This window comes from Canis lupus, chromosome 4, assembly GCF_003254725.2.
Source record: "Canis lupus dingo isolate Sandy chromosome 4, ASM325472v2, whole genome shotgun sequence".
Classification (NCBI taxonomy): domain Eukaryota; kingdom Metazoa; phylum Chordata; class Mammalia; order Carnivora; family Canidae; genus Canis; species Canis lupus.
The window spans coordinates 21,450,480-21,472,756 of record NC_064246.1 but is presented as its reverse complement, the minus strand read 5'-3'; the positions used below and the strand labels follow the sequence as shown (position 1 = coordinate 21,472,756).

Sequence of the window (22,277 nt, the reverse complement as noted above, 5' to 3'; positions counted from 1 at the left end):
GGGCGCGGGGCCCGGCGCGGGAGGGCGGCCGTGCGGGGTCGCGGGGCGCACGCCTGCCCGCTCCCAGGTGCCCCAGGACACGGAAAGCGGGAAGTCCAGCCCCGGCCGGGGTAGGGCAAGCTCGCCCCTCCCTCCCCGTCCGCCCTCGAGGCTTCTGCGGAGTCTTCCCAGGTCAGGCGGGCGCTGCCCTCCCCGAGGCCCCGGGGTCACCGTCGGGGGGAAGGCAGCGTTCGGGGCGGGAGGAGAGGCTCGGTCGTCAAGGAGGGCAGTGGCCGAGGGCCTGCTCGGGTGCGCTAGGGGCCCGCTCCCCCCCGCGGCCCCAGGTTCCGCGGGGACAAAGGTCAGTGGTCCGGAACGTCTGGGGGACTGGGGAAGGCCGGGCAGTCCGAAATCCTCCCGGAGCTGCTTTTAGTGGGTGATGGTGGGCGCTTTCCCTCCCACAGCACCCGCTAAACACCGGCCTTTCCCTCCAGGAGGAGTCCCTGTGACGCTTGGATGCGCAGTCGGGGGGCGGGGGGGCCCTTGGAAGCCGGTGATCCCACAGGGGGACGGGCACAGGGCAGAGGGCCCGACCGCTGGGAAGGGGCTCTCAGGCGGCCCGCGGGCTCCTACCGTGTGCTCCAAGGCCAGTATGTACAGTAGGTAAATATGTAAAATATCGGGGAAGCCTGCCCAGGTTGGTGTATACAGGCGCAGGACCACCTAGGGCCCCAAGCTCTCGGACCCCCCTGCCCTCTCCCTTGTGCCTGGCCTTGTTCAGGGCCACTTCGGGTTAGGGGTGGAGCTGGGCTGAGCCGGTGTCCTCGTGGGCCAGCCTGGCCTCTGGTGGTGAAATGTGGAAATCGGGGTCCAGACGCAGGCGCAGGCGGTGAGCAGATAGTTGGTCTGGGTGTTGGGGGAGCCACGGAGTGACTTGCTCCCAGGATGGTGTACAAGTTCCATGGCCTCGGTTTTCCCTGAGTGTATATGTGACACCTGGATGAGCCTTTCTGCCCAGAGCTACCCTCTCCTGGGGCATGAAAGGACAACTCCCTCTTCAGAAATCTGTCTTTTTTGGGTTATATTCAGTGTGCCTCCCCTGGGGGCCTGGCCACGGAATGCCAGCACTCAGCCTGCACCCCTCTTCCCTGACCTGTGAGGAAGGCTGCCTGCCCCTCCCCCCACCCAGGCTGGGAGAGAGGATGGTCAGGGTGAGTCCCACTCTAGTGGCCCCCTCATTCAGATGGTCACTTGGAAGCATGGCTCTGGAAATCCACTCTTGGTGTAACTGTGCTGACTCAAAAAACGAGTGTGTGTTATTTGTAATCTCTCTGAAGTAATGCTGGGGCAATGTCCTTGCTTGGATCAGAGTTTACATGGTTCTTATGTCTTCAGAGGCACGACCTCTTAGCAGCTTTGGCATAAATAGAACTTCTTCACTTTTCAGGAGATTCATTCCTAACAGCCCCTTGTTTGTATTGTTAGAGAAGAATCCTCCTGGGGCCAGGCTGGTGTCCTTGGCAGAGAAAACAGGATTTACTGAGAAAATACAAGTGTGAACCAGATTGTGCGTGTATGTGTGTGTGTGTGTGTGTGTGTGTATTGGGGGCAGGAATGGGTGGGTGGTAAAGGTAAAATTCCATAGGATTTGTTGGACAATTAGGATTTGTTTTCTTGGACCTTCTTTTATGCGAACATTCCTGAGTCTAGGCTGATGTAGTTAAGATTCTCTGGGGTCACCCTCTCCCTTGGCTTGATGTTCAGTTCAAAATCAGATGGTGGGGCTGGAAGTTCCTGAAAAAATTAAATCAAAAGTTACCATGTGACCTAGCAATCTCATGCCTAGGTATATATACTCGAGAATTAGAGACAAAAGTCCACACAAAAACTTGTACACGAATGTTTCTAGCAACATTACTCTAACAGCCCAAAGGTAGGAACGACACAAATGTCCATCAGCTGACAGATGGATAAATAAAATGTGGTATTTCCATACAGTGGAACGTTAGCCATTAGAAGGAAAGAAGTACTGATATATCCTGCGGTTTGGATGAATCTTGAAAACGTTATGCTAAGTGAAGGAAGCCAGACACAAAAGGCAGGAAACAGGGGAATCTATAGAGACAGACACATGAATGGTTGCCAGGGGCTGGAGGGAGAAAGGCATGGGGAGTGACTGCTAATGGATAAGAGGTCATTTTGAGGAGTGATGAAAATATGTTCCAGGATTAGATTGTGGTGATGGTTGCACAACTTTATGAATGTACTAGAAACCACCAAATTGTATACTTTAAACTTGTATAACATATGAGTATTTCAACTTAAAAAAATAGATGGTAGGAAGCCTGCCCTGGTTTTCAACCTTTATTATTTCTATAAAAATGGCATACTCAGTTAGAAATGTTCAGGCAATACAAAAAAACAAAAACAAAAAAAAACAAGCAAGCTCAAAGAAGAAAGTAAAAATATCACTTAGTGACCACTTTTGGTAGTTTGGTTTGGAGCGTGGTTCTGGTCAGAGTGTTGAGGATGGAACTTGGACAAATTATTGAACTGGTTTCCCAGATGGGGACAGAACCCCACGCCTGTTCAGTACAGAGGTGTGTGTGAAAGTACAATGGATGCTAGCAGATAGAATGGTGACTTGTCTGTGTGTATGGGGCTGGGTATCTATCTGATTGTACTCAGTGGGATTAGACTTTATATGCTGTTTCTGGGCTTTCTCATGGACTTTTTTTTTCTTTTTTTATAAAAATATTTATTTATTCATGAGAGACAGAGAGAGAGGCAGAGACATAGACAGAGGGAGAAGCAGACTCCTCGCTGGGAGTCCGAAGTGGGACTCGATCCCAGAATCCTGGGATTATGACCTGTGCCAAAAGCAGACGCTCAACCACGGAGCCACCCAGGTGCCCTCATGGACAACCTTTTTATCCCTCCCTAGGACTTTATGTTTTTAGAGTAGTTTTAGGTTCACAGCAAAAGTAGAGGGGAAGGTACAGAGATTTCCCATATGCCTCCTGCCCTTGCGCCTTCCATTGCTTTTCCCATTATCAGCATCGCTTACCAGACTGGTACATTTGTTACAGTTGATAAGCCTACATGGACACAATCACCCAAAGACCATAGTTTGTTTGTGTATTTATTTATTTATAAAAATATTTTATTTATTTATTCATGAGAGACACAGAGAGAGAGAGGCAGAGACATAGGCAGAGGGAGAAGCAGGCCCCTGGTGGGGAGCCTGATACGGGATTTGATCCCAGGACCCCAGGATTACGCCTGGAGCTGAAGGCAGATGCTCAACCATTGAGCCACAAAGGCGTCCCAAAACCATAGTTTGTTTGTTTATTTATTTATTTATTTATTAAATATTTTATTTATTTATCTATGAGAGACACAGAGATGCAGAGAGAGAGGCAGAGACACAGGCAGAGGGAGAAGCAGGCTCCATGCAGGGAGCCTGACGTGGGACTCGATCCCAGGTCTCCAGGATCACGCCCCGGGCCGAAGGCAGCACCAAACCGCTAGGCCACCGGGGCTGCCCAAGACCATAGTTTATATTAGGGTTCAATCTTGGTCTTGTACGTTCTATGGGTGTGGAGTAGTCATGGACAAAGTTTTCATGTAAAATATCATCCATTCTGGAAACACATGACTCCAGAACATTCCATTGTATGGGTGTTTAATAGAGTAGTCTGCCCTTTATGGAGGTTTCGATTGCTTGTGGCATCTCCCATCGATTGAGGCTGTTGGCATAGCACTACTGCTACGTTAGAGCATGGGACTCAATTGCACACATGCTTTTTGACCTCCTTAGGGTAGTTAGGAACACAGAGGTCTGTGGCTTAAGCCCACGGATTCGGTGTCCTGAGTAAGTCATGGCAGCAGGGTCTAGCTGTCCTTGGGGCCAGGCAAGAATTGGCACTGGAAGAGCCGAGGGAGGGTTGGGGTGTCCAAGAGTGTGGGGTAGGGGAGGCTGCTGAGCAGGAAGGGTGGAATGTCAGAGGGATGACACTCCCAAGAGTGTCAGAGGCTAGTAGGGGAGAGAGGCACAGATTCCTGGAGAGGCCTCCCGCAGTGTGAAAGCACTTCCCCTCCCCTGGCCTAGCTACGGCGGCCCCTCAGGCCCCACACCTTCCCCTGGGAGTGCAGAGAAGCGGTTTGCTTTCATGGAGGGTTAGCCCTTTGGGGAAGCCAGCTGATGATCCTTGGGGACTGAGGGAGCAGGGATTCAACTCCTTTGGCCAACCCACCATCTGCCAGGCCTATGCTGGGGTCGCGGGGCTTTCTTCCCTGGGATGGAGACCCTGGTGATTACAGCCTGGGGGTAGGCCTGAGTGATGCCGTGGCAGCATGACATGTGTCTGCTGGCCCTGTCACCTGCCCTCCTGGCCTCCCCACATTGTTTCCTGAACTCCCACCCCTTCCCTTCCTGCCACTGGACTTTGGGTCCTAAGCTTTGCTTTCGGTGGTGAAGACCCACGGCCCCTTGATTTTCAAGGCTCCTCCTGAGCCGGCCTGGGTGGTCCCATGTGACCGGACCTGTGGTGGACCCCGTCTCCCCAGTGAGCTGTGTATCCTTTCTATGTGCCTGGGCCAGCCAAGTTGGAAGCAGTTCTCTGGTTCTCCCCAGACTCCTTGCTGGCTGCTAGCCTCAGGGGCAGGCTGGCGCGAGGGGCTGCGTGGAAGGGGGCAGGTGAAATGCACCCCTTCCATAGCCCGCCTCATTGTCTGCCACATTCATGGGCTCTGCTGTGTTCCTGGGATCCTCTCCTGACCTCTGGCTGGGTCCCTGGGCCCTCTTGGGTCCTGGCCCCAGGAAGTATTCTCCTTCTGGCCCAATTGGCAGATTCAGTCTGTTGAACACTCAGGGGACAAGCTCTGGACCAGCTTTTTAAAGGCGTGGAGCAGTGAGAGCAGCACTGCCTCTGGGGACTTGTCTTGGTCAGAGCCCTGCTGAGGACTCAGTTTCCTCATCTGTAAAACAGGTGGAATGTACAAACCTCCATGCATTGAGGACTATTTGGCTAATGGGAAACAAAGTTAGATCCCTTCTAATCTGTGCTACCCCCACCATTCCCAGCTTCTCTCCCGCAGGGGAGAAATGAGGCAGTGCGCATCTGAGTACCAATGAGATCAGTGCCTGTGGGTCCATAAGCTGCCTCTATAACCATGGAAGGCTCTGGGGGCCATCCTGGGGGGGGGGGTCACTATGTCCTGGAAATATGTGCCAGAACATCTCACAGTGTCCCCTCCCACTGCAGGGGGTAAACGGCGGCCCCAAGAGAGGGGAAGGGCTGTGCCCGAGGCCACACAGACGATGCAGACTGGAGTAGTGGCCTTCCCCTTCTGTACTGCTGCCTGGAAGGGCCTGGATGGCTTGAAACATGCTTCCCCAGTGAGCCCGGCAGCTTGCTTGTGTCCTTCAAGGTTGACCTGAGTGCAGTTTCTTACTTCCTTGACCTCCCCTTCTCCCCTCCCCGTGAACACCCCCTCCCTGAAGCCCACCAGAGCTGCCGCCTTCTCTGCCTACCCTGTGCAGGGTAAGCTTTGTTGCTTTCCTTAGCGTTGCCCTCCGGCAGCCTGGCTTACTCCTGCCTCTCCTTGGAGCCTGCATGGGCCAGGAGGATCGATTGCCTGCCGCCCTTGAGCCAGCATCTCCCGACAGGATGCTCTTGGGATCTCAGCTCCTCAGACAGCTGGCTGCCCACCCTAGTGAGCCCCAAGGCCTACAGCACTAGCGCCTTTCTCTGGGGCTATGCTGGGCTGGGGACAGGGCTCCTCGCCGCAGCCCCAGGCCGGCCCCTCGGCCCTCTGTGGAGGCAGACTCTGGGACGCACCAGATGGGCCAGGCCCGTGGGAGGATGGGCCTGGGGGGCCGTCTCCCAGGCTGGCTCGGAGAGCCCAGGCAAACTGCTACTTTCCTTTTCCTTTGTGCTCAGCGGTTCAGTGTCTAGTGGGCCAGCCCGGCACTGCCCTCCGCCTCCGATGTCCTCCACCATCTGGTTCGGTGCCGAGCATTGGTTCTCAAATTTTAGCTCCTTAGGGATTCAGCCAAAGTTGGTTCTCGGTTTGCTGGGAACTGGTCACGCTGCCCCAGTCCATGTGTGAGCGTGAGCCTGGCGCACACTTGGCCTACAGGTCTGGCTTCTGCCCTCTGCAGGTGCTCTCACAGATGACCACTCCCCTGTCCCAGGCATCCAGCACCAAGCACCACCTCTGACCAGAGCCTGCATGATCAGTGCTTCTCCCTGACCCTGTGTCTTACCAGCAGACATTTCTTCCCATCCCGTCTCCTGGGGGATGTTGCTCAGCAGTCTTGGGCACATCCGCCATCCCAGGAATGCTCAGGGGAGTGACTTGCCCATCGCAGGCCCCCTTTCCCCACCCATGACCAACCATGATGGTATCACATCCTGTTTTGGAGATTGCTCTGCATAAACCTGCTAACTGATCTCCTTAGACCCGGGGCTCAGGGTGGTGGCCTGGGAGCTGCACAGAATCCGGCGTCTGCCCAGTGCAGCACGGAAGGAATTGTAGCTACTTCCTTTAACGTGGTCTGTGCTTGCCAGTTGCCCACTGCTGTGCACCTGCCCAGCTCCCCTCATCGACCTCCTCCACCCTGCCCTTTGAGTCTGCGAGGCCTGCCTTAAAAGGACAGAGACCGTATCTGTGTGTGTGTGTGTGTGTGTGTGTGTGTGTGTGATTATGGCGTCCATAGCACAGAGCACACCAAAAAGCGGGAAGCTGGTTAATGCATGTTGAGTGAACAAATTATATATGGAGTGAAAAAATGCACAACAACTTGTTTAATGTGTGCAAAAAGTAATATTGGAGGTGCACAGAATATCTCTGGTAATGGGGGCAGAATGCCTTGGAGAAGGGAACTGGGTGATTGGGGAATGGGATAGTTAGGGTACACCTTGTTCCTTTGCAATTTAGTTCCGATGTTACAGAATTGGAATTTCATTAATAGATAGTCACATAATTTAAAAAGATCCAAGTCATGGGGTACTTGGCTGGCTCAGGCAGTAGAGCACCTGACTCCTGACCTTGGGGTTGTGAGAGTTTGAGCCCCACTTTGGATGTAGAGTTTACAAAAGAATAAAAATAAATAATAAATAATAAATGAGAAAAGATCAAGTCTTGGCATCTGAGGCCTTTCTTGCCACCGGCCCCCTGACCCTGCCAGCTCTTGAGCCCCCTGACCCTGATGCAGTCTCTCCTCCTACCCCAGCAGTGCCTGGTTCAAGATGGGGTCCCAGGTCTCTGTGGACATGGGAGCCGTGCGCGTGGTGATCGTGGGTGGCGGCTTCGGTGGGATCGCTGCTGCCAGCCAGCTGCAGACTCTGAACATCCCCTTCATGCTGGTGGACATGAAGGACTCCTTTCACCACAACGTGGCAGCCCTCCGGGCCTCCGTGGAAAGTGGTAATGGACTCTTTTCTGGGGCTTTCTTTGTGAGAGTGGTCTTGTCACCACTGTGGGGCCTGGGGGTGGTTTTTTCCACTTAGGGCAAGGCCTAAGTGCCACCTTTAGAGAAGTTCTGGAGAGCCTTAAGGCTACTGGCCTTATGCAGCTACCATCTCAAGGCCGTAGAAGTAGAAGTAAGAGCTGGGCTTCCCTGAGGACCTGGTGAGGCTCAGGCTGGTGCTCTCGGGGGAGGGGGGGCGGTAATTCCCAGAATACCATTGGCTCGGCTGTTTGGCCAAGGATACACCTCAGGAAAGGTTTCGAGTCATTCTGGCTTCCTGCGGAGAGCCCAGGTTTACTCTGTGATCTCCTCTGTGCCCATTCCCCAGGCTTTGCAAAAAAGACATTCATTTCCTACTCGGTGACCTTTAAGGAGAACTTCCGGCAGGGGCTAGTCGTAGAGATCGACGTGCAGAATCAGATGGTGCTGCTGGAGGATGGTGAGGTGAGCGTGGCGGGGGCTGAGCCGACCCTCAGCTGGCTTCGAGAGGCCCCCAGGAAGCCGCAGCTGCTGGTAGGAGGAGACCTGGGTGGTCTCAAGGGTGCAGACCCCTCTGTGGCCCCTACATGGTGCCGGCTGGATGGCACATTCCTCACACGCAGAGGCCTGGCCACAGCAGCCACGGGAGTGTGGTGGCAGCCTCTCCTGCGCCTTTCCTGTACGCCAGGCACTGTGTTAAGCTTACTTAATCTCATGTCATGCCCTCCATGACTCCGTGAGGGAGGTGGTATAGCCTTGCTTTATGGAGAGGCTCAGTGGCTTGTCCAAGATCCCACAGCTGGTAGGAGACTCAGCCAGGATTTGAACCCAGGCAGTTTCACCCCAGAGAGTCTATGCTCTGAAAGCTGGTGTCTCAGAACAGGCCCGGCCTGGCTGGCCTGTAGAGGCCCTCTTGGCTGTGTAGGTACACACATGATCCCACATCCCCTGGATTGGGAGGTCCCTGGGGCAGAGGCCTTCACTCATCTCTGCATTTCCCAGCCCCAAGTAGAGCCCGGAGCCCGGCACATACCCGCAGTGACGGGGGATCCATCCGTGAGCCACCATATGTCGTGCTGCCAGTCACCTCCAGCCTGGCCCTCCACTCTATTCAGAGTTAAGGGGCAATTGGAGAGAGGGGACACAATTGTTTTCCTCGGTGACTTTGTGAGAATCAGTCTTCCTTGAATTAATTTTAGGGCTGAGGAATCTCTTGGCTGGAAAGGTGACTGAGTCTCCTTGTCCTGTGGTTTAGGCCATGTTTCTCAGGGCCCTAGAAGGGACCGTGAGGGCATCTTGGGTCTCCACGGGGTTGGGGCAGAGAGAGAGACAGCCACACCGTGCCCCCTTCCACCAGAGCAGCTCTGATTTTGTCCACTTCATCCATTTGGGCTCCAAACAGAATTTCTCTCCCTCCCTTCCTTTCTTTGTGGGAGCAGAGGAAGTACCTAGGAGATTCCAGACCAACTCCACACTGGCAGCTGGAGTCTGCTTGTCTGCACAGTATCTCCTGTGCCCTGCTCGCTCACTCACCCGCCACCCATCCCTGTGTGTGTTGGCCCCAGGAGGAGCGTGATGCGCTCCCTCAGCTGTCTCCCGGGTTCCAGGGCCACCCCTTGGCCTGGTCAGTGGCGGGTTTGCTGCTTTCAGAGGAGGGCGGCCTCGGTGTGTTCCCTGCCCGGCGGGCCTGATCGCACCTCTTTTCCTTTGCGCAGGCCTGCCCTCACCTCTTTTCCTTTGCTCCTCCCAGGCCCTGCCCTTCTCCCATCTTATCCTGGCCACCGGCAGCACCGGGCTCTTCCCGGGCAAGTTTAACCAGGTTTCCAGCTGGGAGCTGGCTATCCAGGCCTACGAGGACATGGTGAAGCAGGTGAGCTGTCTGTTGGCAGGGCCCCAAGAGAGGAACCACTGGGGGGACATGGGAGGCACAGCCATGAAGATGGAGGGTTAGCGGGAAGAGACTCCCTGGCGAGGACCTTTGTCCCCATCATCAAAGTCTGGCTGGGAGCACCCCAGACCTCACGTAGTGACTGCTCTGTGTCCCTGACTTAGGTCTCTTGGAGTCTCGTGTGCACAAGGCTCTGTGTTTTAGAGAGCAGGCTTGAATCCATGATCTCAGGCGGTTTTCACCAAGGGGTGGCCAGGGTCTGGCCCCACTGAAAGATGGGGAGTAGAGCCCCTGAGAAGGATCCCCCAGCCAGTGCTACCACGGGACCATGGCCGGGTCCTGCCCTCTCTGCCAAGCTTCTGAGAAGCCTGGAGAACCTCTTGCACCATCATGAACAGATGTGAGTGCAGAGGTGAGGATCCTGGCCGTGAACCCAGACAGACCTGGGCCGGGGTCACCTAAGTGGCAGCTCTCAGGGCTAAGCGAGGCCCGAGTGAGAAGATGCAGGGAGATGCCCAGAATGACCCGGCCCCGAGGAAGCCCATCCGGACCCAGATTTGGGAAGGGTTCTCTTCTCCCCTTTGGCCAAGGAGCCGGCACCCTCGCTGAGCCCCGGGCACGCTGGGGCTAAGGGTGTTTCTGCTTCCTTCCACCCCAGGTCCAGCGCTCACAGTCGGTGGTGGTGGTGGGAGGCGGCTCTGCCGGCGTGGAGATGGCAGCGGAGGTTAAGACCGAATTCCCCGAGAAAGAGGTGGGCATGCGGCCTTGCCTTTGGGCTCCCAGAGCCCGGCGTCTCTGCGTCATCTAGGGAGCACGGGGATTGGCCCGGCTCTGCCATGGGGAGTCCCCGAATGTCCTCTGTTCTGCCGGTGGTTTTTCCCAGAGAGCCAGGCTGTGTCCGCATTCAGTGAGGGGTCCTGCGCTCCAGTCCCACCAGGGGCACTGAGTCTGGGAGAGCTGCCTTGCAGAAGGTGAGCTCTCCTGTCCCCGCGGTGTTCCCACCCCTTGAGATAGAAATGTAGGGTGGGGCACCCTGGTGGCTCAGTGGTTGAGTGTCTGCCTTCGGCTCAGGGCGTGATCCCAGGGTCCTGGGATCAAGTCCTCATTGGGCTCCCCACAGGGAGCCTGCTTCTCCCTCTGCCTGTGTCTCTTCCTCTCTCTCTGTGTGTCTCTCATGAAGAAATAAATAAAATCTTGAAGGAAGGAAGGAAGGAAGGAAGGAAGGAAGGAAGGAAGGAAGGAAGGAAAGAAAGAAAGAAAGAAAGAAAGAAAGAAAGAAAGAAAGAAAGAAAGAAAGAAAGAAAGAAAGAGAGAAAGAAAAAGGAAGGAAGGAAGGAAGGAAAGAAAGAAAGAATCGTAAGCTTGACTCCCTCTTTTTGCTGGCAGCTGGCCTGGTCAAAGACACCTGCAGTTGGTGTTTGGTCTGGGGGGAGCAGCAGCTGTTTGGTCGTCAGGAGATTGTCGCCCTTGCCCTGAGTGGCCACATGGGTGCCAACAGAGCAGGCCCCTCAATGCCCGTGCTGGGGAAGGACTGGCCAGCACCCATGGCAAGGTGACCCTGCTCCCTTTTAATGATGGAAGGAGGGAGAACCTGCCTGGAACTCTGGAGAGAAAGAGACCGTCCTCGCAGGATGTAGAGGCTCAGCTGAGGGCTGCGTGATGAGTGGGGATATGGGTCCTTGAGGTGAGAGCTTGCTTGCAGCTGATGCCAGACCAGCTCCCGAGAGCCCCGTGAACCCTGTGGTTCGTGCTTTTCTCCCAGAGAAAGGCAGGTCGGTTGTGAAAAGATCAGCATGGGCTAATTTAATTATATGGCTGTTCTCTGACAAATTATTGGAAATTATTATGCGTGATGGATATAAAAGTTTTTGAAGTTTGATTTATGGGGCAAAGACCAGTCTGAAGTAGGAAGTCACTCAGTATGACTTCCACATGTTTATGATTGGTGAACAGATCCCAGTAATGGTGTCCACCCTTTACGAAGGACTCAGTATGTGCTGAGTTATGTACTTTGTACATGTTTTCTTTCTTTTTTTTTTTTAAGATTTTATTGAGAGAGAGAGCATGCGTGCATAGGCGCGGGTGGTAGGGGGAGGGGCAGGGGCAGAGGGAGAAGAAGACTCCCCACTGAGCAGGGATCCCAAGGCGGGGCTCGATCCCAGGACCCCAGGATCACGACCTGAGCCAGTGGCAGACGCTCAACCACTGAGCCACCCAGGTGCCCCTGTACATGTTTTCTCAGTTCATCATCACAAATTTCCTGTGAGTGAGACGATCCCTTTTTGACGGACTCTTTGGGAAGTGTCCGAGTGAGTATCTGAGATGACACTTCAACTCAGGGAGTCTGACTGTAAAGCCCAAGCTTCGAACGTCATTCCAGGCTGCCCCCTGCTTCCCTGTGCTTGCCTGTCAGACAGCAAGTAGATGTGCCTGGAAGAGCCAGTTTTAGAACCAACTTTAATGTAAACGTCAGCCTGATTTACAGCTGGAGTGTCAATGGCTTATATAGAGACTACAATTATCCGTGCCCAAGGACGCTTGAAAAGAATTTCCACATGGCTCTGGGGTGGGGGTGTGGAGGGTGTGGAGCCCTGGTGCTTTCTGAAAGAGTCTCAGACTAGATGTGGGCTCCAGCCCAGCTGGCGTTACCTGGTTCCGGCATTGGGCGGATTACTTCTCTGGGACCTCGCTGACCTGGGGAGGAGCGAAGGGAGACAGACTCGTGTGTTTCTAAGCCTCTCTTTCTCTGCCCTGTGGTCATTTGTCCAGGTCACTCTCATCCACTCCCAAGTGGCCCTTGCTGACAAAGAGCTCCTGCCCTGTGTCCGGCAGGAAGCGAAGGAGATCCTGCTCCAGAAAGGCGTGCAGCTGCTGCTGAGTGCGTGCAGGTTCCCTTCCCGCCCTGCCCCTCTCCCTCCCAGAGGCTTCTCACTGTCCCAGCTGGAGGGCCCTCTGTGTCTTGGGGTTGAGCAGCTGAGCCCCACTTTCCAGCTTGACTGGTACTCACAGGATGCCCACGCCATGCAGGCAGCACTGTGCTGGCTGTTGCTTTGGACACAGTGGAGGTGGTGCCCCTTTGCTGAATGATTTAAAAAAATCACCTAAAGGGATTGTGGTAGACAGAGTGGGTACTTTTGTAGTCAGAGGGTAATGAGTGAGGAGTGTGACCTTTGTTGAGAGCAGGAGGAGAGAACACCTCCCAGCTTGTTTGAAGACTGAGGCCCTAACCCAGTGCCGTGACCACCACACTTCATGGGGCTCAGCCCCTGCGGTTTTCACAGGGAGGGGTGACATTTCTGCTCTCGACAGACCCTTCCCGGCTCTTGGTCTCCATGTACCTGGCTGTGCGGTACTGCGACCACCTTTACTTTGAGGCTGGGGGAAGAGTATCGTAGAGCGTAGAGTATTGGCCAGCGTCTGGACCTTTCTTGCTTTCACCTTGGTCAATGGTGTGCCTGGTTAGGACAGCGTGGCTGACATTGTGGGAGGTGTGGCTGATGTTGTCCTCAAATAGCTTTTCCCAGAACTTCTTGGGAAACTCAGCTTCACTTTCCCGCACTGCTTCTGGGAACTTTCCTCCCTTTGGATCCTCTGTGGTGGCCGGATGTCCACATCGTGCTTCTTGGGGCAGCAGGGTGGACTGGCAGGGGGCAGGGAGGAAGCAGGAGCAGAACGGTCACTTAGTGGGGCCCACACCCTGCTGGCCTCCCGCTCACGGATCTCACCTGACAGGTGAGCGGGTGAGCAACCTGGAGGACCTGCCTCTTAACGAGTATCGAGAGCGCATCCAAGTGCACACAGACAAAGGCACGGAGGTGGCCACCAACTTGGTGATCGTCTGCAACGGCATTAAAGTCAACAGCTCTGCCTACCACAGTGCATTTGGTAAGTGGCCCACTACCCAGGCCGCTTCCTCACCCTCCGGCCTCTGCAGGCTTGTGGGCCTCTCCCCCAGGAATCAGCATCGCCCTGCCTTCCTCCCCCCACTCCCAGCAGCTCAGGGCTCTTCTGAATGGTGACATCAAGCTTTAAATTCAGGTCTGGGTCCACTCTTGCAGTGCCTTCCTCCTTGTGGCCATGATTTAGCCCAGGGTGGCCCAGGTGACCAGTCTTTCAAAATCTGAGCCCGCCCCCTCGTGGTGAGAGCGGGGAACAGGTTTCAGAGCGAAGGAAGGATCCATTGGTTCACTTTCTTTGAACACGGAAGGGAGGAAATGCCTGGGGTCAGGCCCAGGAATTTCATTCCCAGGTGTGCTGTTCTCCCCAGACCCTGATCCAAACGTATGGCCACTGAGCTTGGAATGACCACTTGGGGAGGAGAGGAAATAATGTGGCCTCAAGTTCAATATGGAAGTCAGCTAAGTGGGGGCTGCAGGAGGTGGAGTCATGCTTCCCCCCACCGCCTAGCATGAGCTGGAGACTCTGTGACTCTTCCTCACTCCCCATGATTGGTGTGTCCCCAGGTCCCCGTCATTTACTCCGTAGCACCCTTCCTGGACATGGAGCTCCTTCCAGGACATGGAGCTCCTGTTTGGGTCCTGCCTGAAAGAACTGGCCAATCCTAGGAGGAGGAGGCTAGTCCAGGCCATGCGTGGGGCTGGGAGTGAGTGCTTGTAATGGACGGAGATCCCAGAATTTTATACCCACTTGTCTTAATGTTATATTTTTAAAAAATAATTCCTTTAAGTCCCTTAAAAAGAAAAGTTTATCATTTACTAGAGCCCTGCCTTATTTAAAAAATCTGATCCCCCCCCCCCACAAAAAAAAATAAAATAAAAAATCTGATCCATGTTCAATGGGAAATTCAAGACTTGGCTAAGTTACAACCTAGTCATTGTTAAGTTAATCATTGTTGATGGAGGTAACTTACAGAGTCATACACATCGTATAGAGTGGCACATGCTGTCTTTCTGACCAGTTTCCGTCCCGGAACAGTAACCTTAACTTTGCAGTAAGAGTTCGGAGGTGGGGACTTCAGGCAGAAATAAATTAGGTGGGATGTTTGGCCCTTGAGGATATGCTTTTGGAAGATGGTTCAGCCAACACCAGAGGGTCATCTTCTCCATGTTCCAGTGGCCACTTAACAGGATTTCAGGGTTGACTTTGCCCGACAGATGGTCACCTGGCCAGCAATGGCGCTCTGAGAGTGAACGAGTACCTCCAGGTGGAGGGCTACAGTCACATCTATGCCATTGGCGACTGTGCGGACGTGAAGGAGCCCAAGATGGCCTATCACGCTGGCCTCCATGCCAGCGTCGCCGTGGCCAACATTGTCAACTCCAGGAAACAGAGGCCCCTCAAGGCCTATAAGCCAGGTAAGGAAGCCCCTTGTACTCCAGTTTTAAGAGAGCTGGGCTAGACATGGCGAAGCATTTGGGGGCTCTAAGATGAGTGGCTGCGAGAACAAGCTCTCAGAGCTGGTGATGGAAAATATCCCTCTGGAACTCTTTATTTTTATTTTATTTTTAATTTTTTAAAAATTTTTATTTATTCATGAGAGAGACACACACACAGAGAGGCAGAGACACAGGCAGAGGGAGAAGCAGGCTCCATGCAGGGAGCCCGATGTGGGACTCGATCCCGAGCCTCCAGGATCACGCCCTGGGCCGAAAGCAGGCACCAAACCGCTGAGCACCTGGGGATCCCCCTCTGGAACTCTTTAAAAATAAATCAGGGACTCACCCATCTTCCTAAAAGTCTTAAGCGTTTCCCTGTCCTCACACCGAAGGTCCCGGGTGAGTTTGTGCTCGGGGAATTGTAGGCCCACGAATGGGGAGCGGGAGTCTGGTTTGTGCGCATGTGTCTGCTCCACAGGTGCGCTGACGTTCCTCCTGGCCATGGGGAGAAATGACGGCGTGGGCCAGATCAGTGGCTTCTATGTGGGGCGGCTCATGGTGCGGCTGGCCAAGAGCCGAGACCTGTTTGTCTCCTCCAGCTGGAAGACCATGCGACAGTCTCCACCTTGAAGCGGAGCTGGGCGGGAGACAGGTACTGCCTCTAGTGCACTGAGATTGCTTGACAGGCGGGCCCCACCCCAGGAATGCCCAAGGGCAAACGTCCTCTTCCTGGACTGAGATGCCAGCCAGGGATGTACTGATCAGAAACACAACTTGCAGAAAACCAAAACTGGGAGAGGGAGAGAGCCATTGCACGATGACCCCCTCTAGAGGATTCTTTCTGGGTTTGGAGAGGTCTGCCTGCTGGGGAGGGAATAGCCCGCCTTCTCTCCCCCAGGGTCCTCATGCGTGTGCACGTGTGCGTGTGTGTGCACACGTGTCGGCATTCAGGAGAGCAGGAGAGGGCAGGGTCTCCTGGTGGCTGGTGTCCTGTCAGGGCAGGAGGGGGAGCCTGCATGGTGAGACCAGCTAAAGATGGGGAGCTGGGACAGAGATGACCTGCACCCCGAGCCTCTCCCATCACGTCATGGGCGGGGAAGCCCATGCATTCCGCAACACTCAGGTGTTAGTTGGAGCCTGATTTCAAACTGTTAGTCCCTCCAGTCTTTCATGTTCAGGACGCTTTCTGTATTTCCATTTCTAGGTCCTGATTAATACACCACAGGTTACATTTAAGAAGAAAGAGTTAGGTAAACTCCCCACCCAGTTAGTCCGTCCTAACAGACAGTGAGGTTTTACAAAGCTATCAGGTTAAGCCTGCAGCCTGGCCTACCAGCCGCTGGAGATGTTCAGGAGAGGCAGCTGAGCTAATGTGACCCTTGGGGGGGGGTTGCCATTGGGCTCCCATTGAGGGAGCAGAGTGGGCTCAGCAGGTGAAGCCCTGTGTGCTTCTAGGCTGACACTTCGTGCAGCAATGCCTGCCTCTGGCCGTGTGAAGGTACATAAGCGACTCCTCTATCTGGGAGAGCACCTCAATCGGAGGGAGTCTGTTTTGGAAGACAGCTTAAACCTCCCTAGTGGAAGTGGTTGGTGATTTCGTCTGAGTAAATGCAGGCCCTGCTCACCTTTGATGATGGCCCCTGGGTACGTGGCCAGAGTCCTGGGGACACCAGCCTCTCTGGGCTGCTGTCTGGGCTGTGGCCCAGGTTGATTCCATTTGTTCCCTGGGCCTATGTGAGACCTGTGCCTCTCCCCCATAGGATGGCTGCCCCACTGGAGGCCTCACCCAGGACTCCCTTCCTGTGGACCAAGGCCAACCAGGCTCCCCTTCTGGAAACAGGACCTGCTGCCACCCGAGAGGCGCAGGCCATTCCATGCTGTCTGACCTTGGGGCCTAGCAGGGTAGGAGGCTCAGCCCATTGTTCTGTTTGTAACGTTTTACAAGCGTCCATCCATGGGGACACAGTTCTCCAAACTGAGGAAAATGTTGCAATAAAAGACTATATTGTAAGAAAGACACTGGATCTTCTGTTTTTTTTTTTTTCTTTCATTTTCTTTTTCTTTAAAAAAAACAAAACAAAACAAAAGCCTGAAGTGAAATCTTTTTAGGGGTAGATACAGATGCCATGGGGTAGGGGTGGGGGCAGTAAAACAGGAAAGGAAAGCACCAGTGAGACACCTTTCTCGGTTTCTTCTCTCCGCCACTGAACACAGACAGCCAACAAAGCCCAAGTCACTTTTACGCCCTCTTCCCTCGCAAGAAGGAGAAACAAGGTATTAAGAATTTCGAAAGGATTTTTTGTGTGTGTGTGTAAAAGTCAATGCTATAAATCTAAAACGAAGTCTGTTTCTTTTTTTTTTAAAAAGTTCTAAAACAACAGGAAGAAAACACATGGAAAGAAACCCCTTGTGGAGACCTGGGTAATTACAGACTGAGGCTCTTTTAAACGAGATTATAAAATGCAGAGGGCTCCTTCCGTGGGCAGGACCTGCGCCGGTGGCCTCCGTGACCCGCTGCCCTGCCAGCTGCCCTCGGCTCCCCTGCCGTCACCCTTCCTCTCTCCTTTTAAAAAATAAACCCCCACTCCTGTGACTTCGATCCTCCTCCGATTCCCGTCGGCAAGCGCGGCCGGGCAGGGGGTGGCTACTTGGCGTCGAGCTTGGCCATCTCCTGCACGTAGATGCCAATGCTCTCGCTGTCAAAGAGCAGGAAGTAGACATTCTTCAGTGAGGATGTGCTCGAATCGTCAAAGTGGGCCGAGATGGCTTTGAGGGTCACCTGGGCTGCCGTCTGTTTGGGGAAGCAGTTTCTGTGCCAGAGGAAAAAAAAAGAGCTGATGTCACTTTGGTTCCCAGGACCTGTGGGATCACTTTGCCCTCAGCCTGGGGTAGGGGTCAATGCGATGCCTACTTATCTTGGCACCACGCCTTTTGTTTCCAACTCATGGGGTCTCGCCGTGTGCAGGCTGGGCCATGTACCATCATCTCCTTTGACCCTAGTCAGAGGAACAGCCTGGGAGGGGGCGGGCAGGAGACGCTGGCCCCACTTTACAAGAGCCAAGCTGACTCAGCATGGCACAAAGCGTTCAGCCAAAGTCAGAGAGCTGGCCTGCGAGCAGTGCCTCATGCTTGGGTGAGTCGATGTCACCTGCCCCAAGTCGAGCCGGGCTTTAAAACCACTACCAACTCAGCATTTGAAATACCTGGTATTCAACAAAGCACAGCTAGGTTTTATTAGCTCCCTCAAAACCGCCGTGCATTGTCAGGTTGCTTGTGAAAGGGCACACATATGTGCTCGAAAGTACATTTCTTAACTCTTCTGCACTCACTAGTTCCCTCTCACTAGCCTGTGTGGACATGCAGGTGTAACTCGAGTATGGGGGACTCTGGGCAGGGCCCCAAGCACCAAGCTGAGATGGAGCTGGCCTCCGGGCTGGGCCATGACATTAGCCTCCGGGGACACAGCCATCCTAGTCATTTGGGGGTCAGCCACGAAGCCCCCTCGGGCGGGTGCGGGATGAGCCTGCCTGACAGGGATTCTCACTCGGATGTAGCGCCCCAGCTCAGGATGTCACAACACGTGGGCCCGGCTACGCGAGGGCTTCAGCCCGCTGTGCCTCTGGGCCCGGCCGTGGAGACCCGGTGCTGCTTGCTCAGGTTGAGGTGGGGTTACGGCAGGAGGCCAGGCCTCACGATTTCTCCCTCAGCCTTCCTGTGACTCGACCGTAACAGAACGGCTCTAGTGTGTGACTCCCATCTACGTTACAGAGGAGCATCTCTTTTAAGATTTTATTTATTCATGAGAGACAGAGAGAGAGAGAGGCAGAGACACAGGCGGAGGGAGAAGCAGGCTCCATGCAGGGAGCCCGACGCGGGACTCGATCCCGGGTCTCCAGGATCACACCCTGGGCCGAAGGCAGCGCTAAACCACTGAGCCACCTGGGGATCCCCCAGAGGGGCATCTCTTAAGAGAGAGGGTGTTCAAAATTGAAGCAATAGCTTGCTTCGACGACGAGTGTGATGTGAGAAGATAGGCTACCTGTGAGGACAGGTAACCTCATTGCCTACCTGCTGCTGTTCCCGCACCCCGCTGGGGTCTGTGACCATTAGAACAGACACTTCTCCTGACTCCCAAAACAGACCTTTGGCAAGAACCTGTCGCTCCTCTGGGTGGTCTGTCGGGCTCAGCCTCCAGGCTCCCCTCCTCATCACCTGAGCCCCACACGAGCCCCCTGGGGATTCTGAGGCAGTAGTTCTGGGGTGCAGTCTGAGAGGCCAAGCTCTGACATCCTAACACAGAGAGGTCACCGCGGCTGGTCCACGGGCTACACTTCAAGGTGCAAGGCCTTTGAGCCTGGTATTTCCTTTTCTCTTGAGTAGGCTCCTCCACCAGCCTGGAGCCCAACGTGAGGCTTGAACTCATGACCGACCCTGAGATGGCGACCTGAGCTGGGATCAAGAGTCAGATGCTTAACTGGCTGGCAGCCTGGTCAACCTTGCTTGGCTGCGCCGGCAGCCCTGGGTCGCGTCTCCTGGAAGGGCCAGCCCGGCTGTGAATACGCAGGAGAGAAGCAGGCCCGAGGGAGCAGGCTGGGGGAGAGCCCCCCGCCTCCCCGGCCACCCAGAGAAGCGCATCTTACCTGCCGCTGGGGAATGGTGGGAATGCCACAGACTTGAGCTTTTTGTCCTCCGCCGCCGACAGGCAGTTTTTGATGGTCTCTTCCAGCTGTTCTTCACATTTGTCGGAGCCCCACTGAGGGATGTGACAGTGGATGACAAATTTGGCTGCAAGTCCGCTGGATTGGCTGACAGCGGCTGGGACAGGAGAGAAACACTGCGGGTTACTTCCTACACCTGTGCCTCCCGCCGGGGGTTACAGGCCGAACCTCGTGGAGGACCCCCAGATGCTGTGAATGGGGAAGCGGGGCACCATCCTGTGCTTCTGATGGGACCAGACGCCCGGCAAAGAGCAGGAACCCTGTCGGGATTGCTTTGGGCAGTGGGCACCGGCTTTGGACAGGTGCGTTCAAGGCTCATGTGGTGGCACGTGGCTGTCACCTGCTGACCACGGTTTCCAGTGAAGGGGACCCGTCAGAATCATCTCTGGCAGCTGAGGAATGGCCCTCCCCGGGTGTCCACGTCCAGATCCCTGGGACCCGGGAGCCTTACCTCACATAGCAAACGGGACTTGGCGGAGGTGTTTTAGTGAAGGATTGTGAGACGGGGAGATCACCCTGGGTGATCTGGGTGTGCCCTCAATGGAATCACCTGGGTCCTTCTGAGCGGGGCGAGAGGGGGGCGGGTAGGAAGGCTAAGGGTAGGAGAAGGCAATGTGAGCACGGAGCCAGGGAGCGGCACAGCCCAGAAGCTGGGAGGGAGGAAGGGAGGAGCCAGTCCTGCCAACTGTAGTGTTCGTAACACTGTGACTCGTTACAGCAGGGATAGGAAAAGGATAGGACAGCTTTCAACAGGTGGACACACGGCCCCGCAGCCCCCACCCGGGGGGCCCCCAGGGTCCTGGCTCGGTGGGTCTGGCGCAGCGCCTGTGTGCACGTGTGGGTGAGGGCCCTCCGTAGATGGCAAAGCGCTGCACTACTTGGTTGCACATCCCCAGGGTCAGGGACTGTCTTCTGGCCACCCCTCCCTACCCAAGGAGCCCCCGGTGGGAGCGGGGGTTCAGAATGGGCTGTGCAGTTTAGTTATGCCAGCCTTGTCTCCTTGTCCCAGTTCAGACTCCTATCTACTCCCCCAGGCCCACCCGAGCTCTTTGGTCTGAGCCCCTCGCTGTTCTCCGGTGAACCCTGCTCCCCCCAAGCCACCCTCGCAGAGCTGGGGTTCCGTGACCCTCAAGGAACCGGCTGTGGCAGGGGTCCTGGCCTCGCTCTGGGGGCCTGGGCAGTTCGGGAAGCCTGTGGCTACTAGGGACTGTGTTTTTTGTTTTTTTTTTTAAGATTTTATTTATTTATTCATGCGAGACACAGAGAGAGAGAGAGAGAGAGAGAGGCAGAGACACAGGCAGAGGGAGAAGCAGGCTCCATGCAGGGAGCCCGACATGGGTCTTGATCCCAGGTCTCTGGGATCACGCCCTGAACTGAAGGCAGCGCTAAACCGCTGAGCCACCCGGGCTGCCCTAGGGACTGTTTGTAACACAACTTTGTGCACCAATGTTCACAGCCGCTCGATTTGCAACAGCCAGACGTGCAGCAGTCGGGAAACAACCCAACTGATGAATGGATAAACAAAACAGAATATTATTCAACCACAAAAAAGGAACAAAGCACTGATGCATGCTCTGGTATGGGTGGACCTTGAGAAGATTATATGAAGTGAGGGAAGCCAGACAGCAAAGGTCACAGAGCCTATGATCCTGTTCACGTGCCATGTCCTGGACAGGCACATCTACGGAGGCGGAAGGAGGGCTGGGGGTCACCAGGGGCCGGGGAGGAGAGAGGGGTGTTTTCGGGAGACACCCAGAAGAGCTCTAGACTCGTGGTGGTGATGGTAGGACAACATGATGAGTGGAAGCTAACTCAGTTGCTTCATCTCTGGGTGACTTGATGCAAACTGACAACTATCCGGACACTTGGTCGTCCCCAGACTGTGTTGAGTGGTCTACACAGGCCTGCTCAAGCTAACTCATTGGCCGTGGTGTATCTTGCTTGGCACACTGATGGTGCGTGAAGCGCTGACGCTGGCGGGGACGGTGCCGAGGCTGTGCCGGGAACACGGCCCGCCGCCACACCTACCTTCAGCAACTTCCAAAGGGCCTTGGGATTTGCGAAGCTCCTTTACTGTTTCCAAGAACTCTTTGCCGCCCGCCTTTTCCAAGGCCTTCCCTGTGGAGGAGAACAGGAGAAGCCATTGCCGTGGTCCTTTCCAGAGTCACGAGTTACACTGCTTCACACAGTTTTCATAGGCCACAGACAAACCCACAGCCACACATGGGAAGTAGGAGTCACACTTTGCAATTGGAACCCTCGCTGCCCCTGGTCACTGCCCGCAGGGGTCTCTGTGCTTCTGTCCTGCAGGACTTGGATTCTAGCAAACTCCTTTCTTCCCCTAAATATTTTATTTATTTATTTGAGAGAGAGAGAGGGAGAGAGGAAGAGAGAGAGTGAGCACACACAGGGGAAGGGGCAGAGGGAGGAGAGAGAATCTCAAGCAGACTCCTTACTGAGCGCAGACCCTGACGTGGGGCTCGATCCCACAACCCTGAGATTATGACCAGAGTCGGACACTTAACAGACTGAGCCACTCAGGTGCCCCTGTAGCAAACTCTTTTAAAGGACCTTTCCAGGGAGTGATTTGGTCATAAGCAGTCTCAGGACATGAGTCCTAAAGGTGATTTTTTAAAAATGCAAGTACAGTTGACACACAGTGTTACATTAGTTTCAGGTGTACAACATAGTGATCGGACAACGCTATGCTGTGCTCTACACACTACGCTGTGCTCACCACCAGGGTAGCTACCATCTGTCACCATATGGCGCAGTTGTAATACCACTGCCTACGTCATTTCCTATGCTGTGTATTAAAGGTGAACTTAAAAAAAAATTGGGGCTCCAGTGTTCTCATCTCTGAGTTAAGTCCCCACAAGGGGTTGGTTAAATTCAGTGTC

General features: G+C 54.7%; 2 protein-coding genes across 11 annotated transcripts in view; one reads left to right on the top strand and one right to left on the bottom strand.

Annotated features, from left to right (window-relative positions):
- On the top strand, window positions 1-17,252 carry AIFM2 (apoptosis inducing factor mitochondria associated 2). 10 transcript variants are annotated; one of them, XM_025434269.3, is made up of 10 exons: window positions 1-171; window positions 7,223-7,413; window positions 7,785-7,900; window positions 9,186-9,305; window positions 9,982-10,074; window positions 12,093-12,201; window positions 13,056-13,208; window positions 14,438-14,638; window positions 15,259-15,311; window positions 16,420-16,674. In XM_025434269.3, exons 2-10 carry the CDS (start codon window positions 7,236-7,238, stop codon window positions 16,555-16,557), a joined length of 1,161 nt encoding a protein of 386 aa, XP_025290054.1. In that variant the 5' UTR covers window positions 1-171; window positions 7,223-7,235; the 3' UTR covers window positions 16,558-16,674. The 10 variants fall into 10 exon arrangements, 8 of the variants coding, with proteins under 8 accessions (XP_025290054.1, XP_025290053.1, XP_025290055.1 ...); XM_025434268.3 differs by having other exon boundaries at window positions 7,220-7,413; XM_025434270.3 differs by lacking the exon at window positions 1-171 and adding an exon at window positions 198-340 and having other exon boundaries at window positions 7,220-7,413.
- LOC112651244 (core histone macro-H2A.2) overlaps window positions 16,750-22,277 on the bottom strand; it is a 48,958-nt gene continuing 43,430 nt past the window's right edge. The window contains exons 7-9 of the mRNA XM_025434273.3: window positions 21,406-21,495; window positions 19,300-19,474; window positions 16,750-17,469 (exon numbers count right to left, since the gene is read on the bottom strand). Of these exons, the coding sequence (XP_025290058.1) occupies window positions 17,304-17,469; window positions 19,300-19,474; window positions 21,406-21,495 (431 nt within the window). The 3' untranslated portion in view covers window positions 16,750-17,303. The remainder of the gene's footprint in view (window positions 17,470-19,299; window positions 19,475-21,405; window positions 21,496-22,277) is intronic.

Coding starts and splice junctions, on each gene's coding strand:
- AIFM2 (XM_025434269.3), top strand. CDS start 7,236: ATGGGGTCCCAGGTCTCTGTGGACATGGGAGCCGTGCGCGTGGTGATC. Junction 7,414..7,784: donor CCGGGCCTCCGTGGAAAGTG/GTAATGGACTCT, acceptor CCCATTCCCCAG/GCTTTGCAAAAAAGACATTC. Junction 7,901..9,185: donor TGCTGCTGGAGGATGGTGAG/GTGAGCGTGGCG, acceptor TGCTCCTCCCAG/GCCCTGCCCTTCTCCCATCT.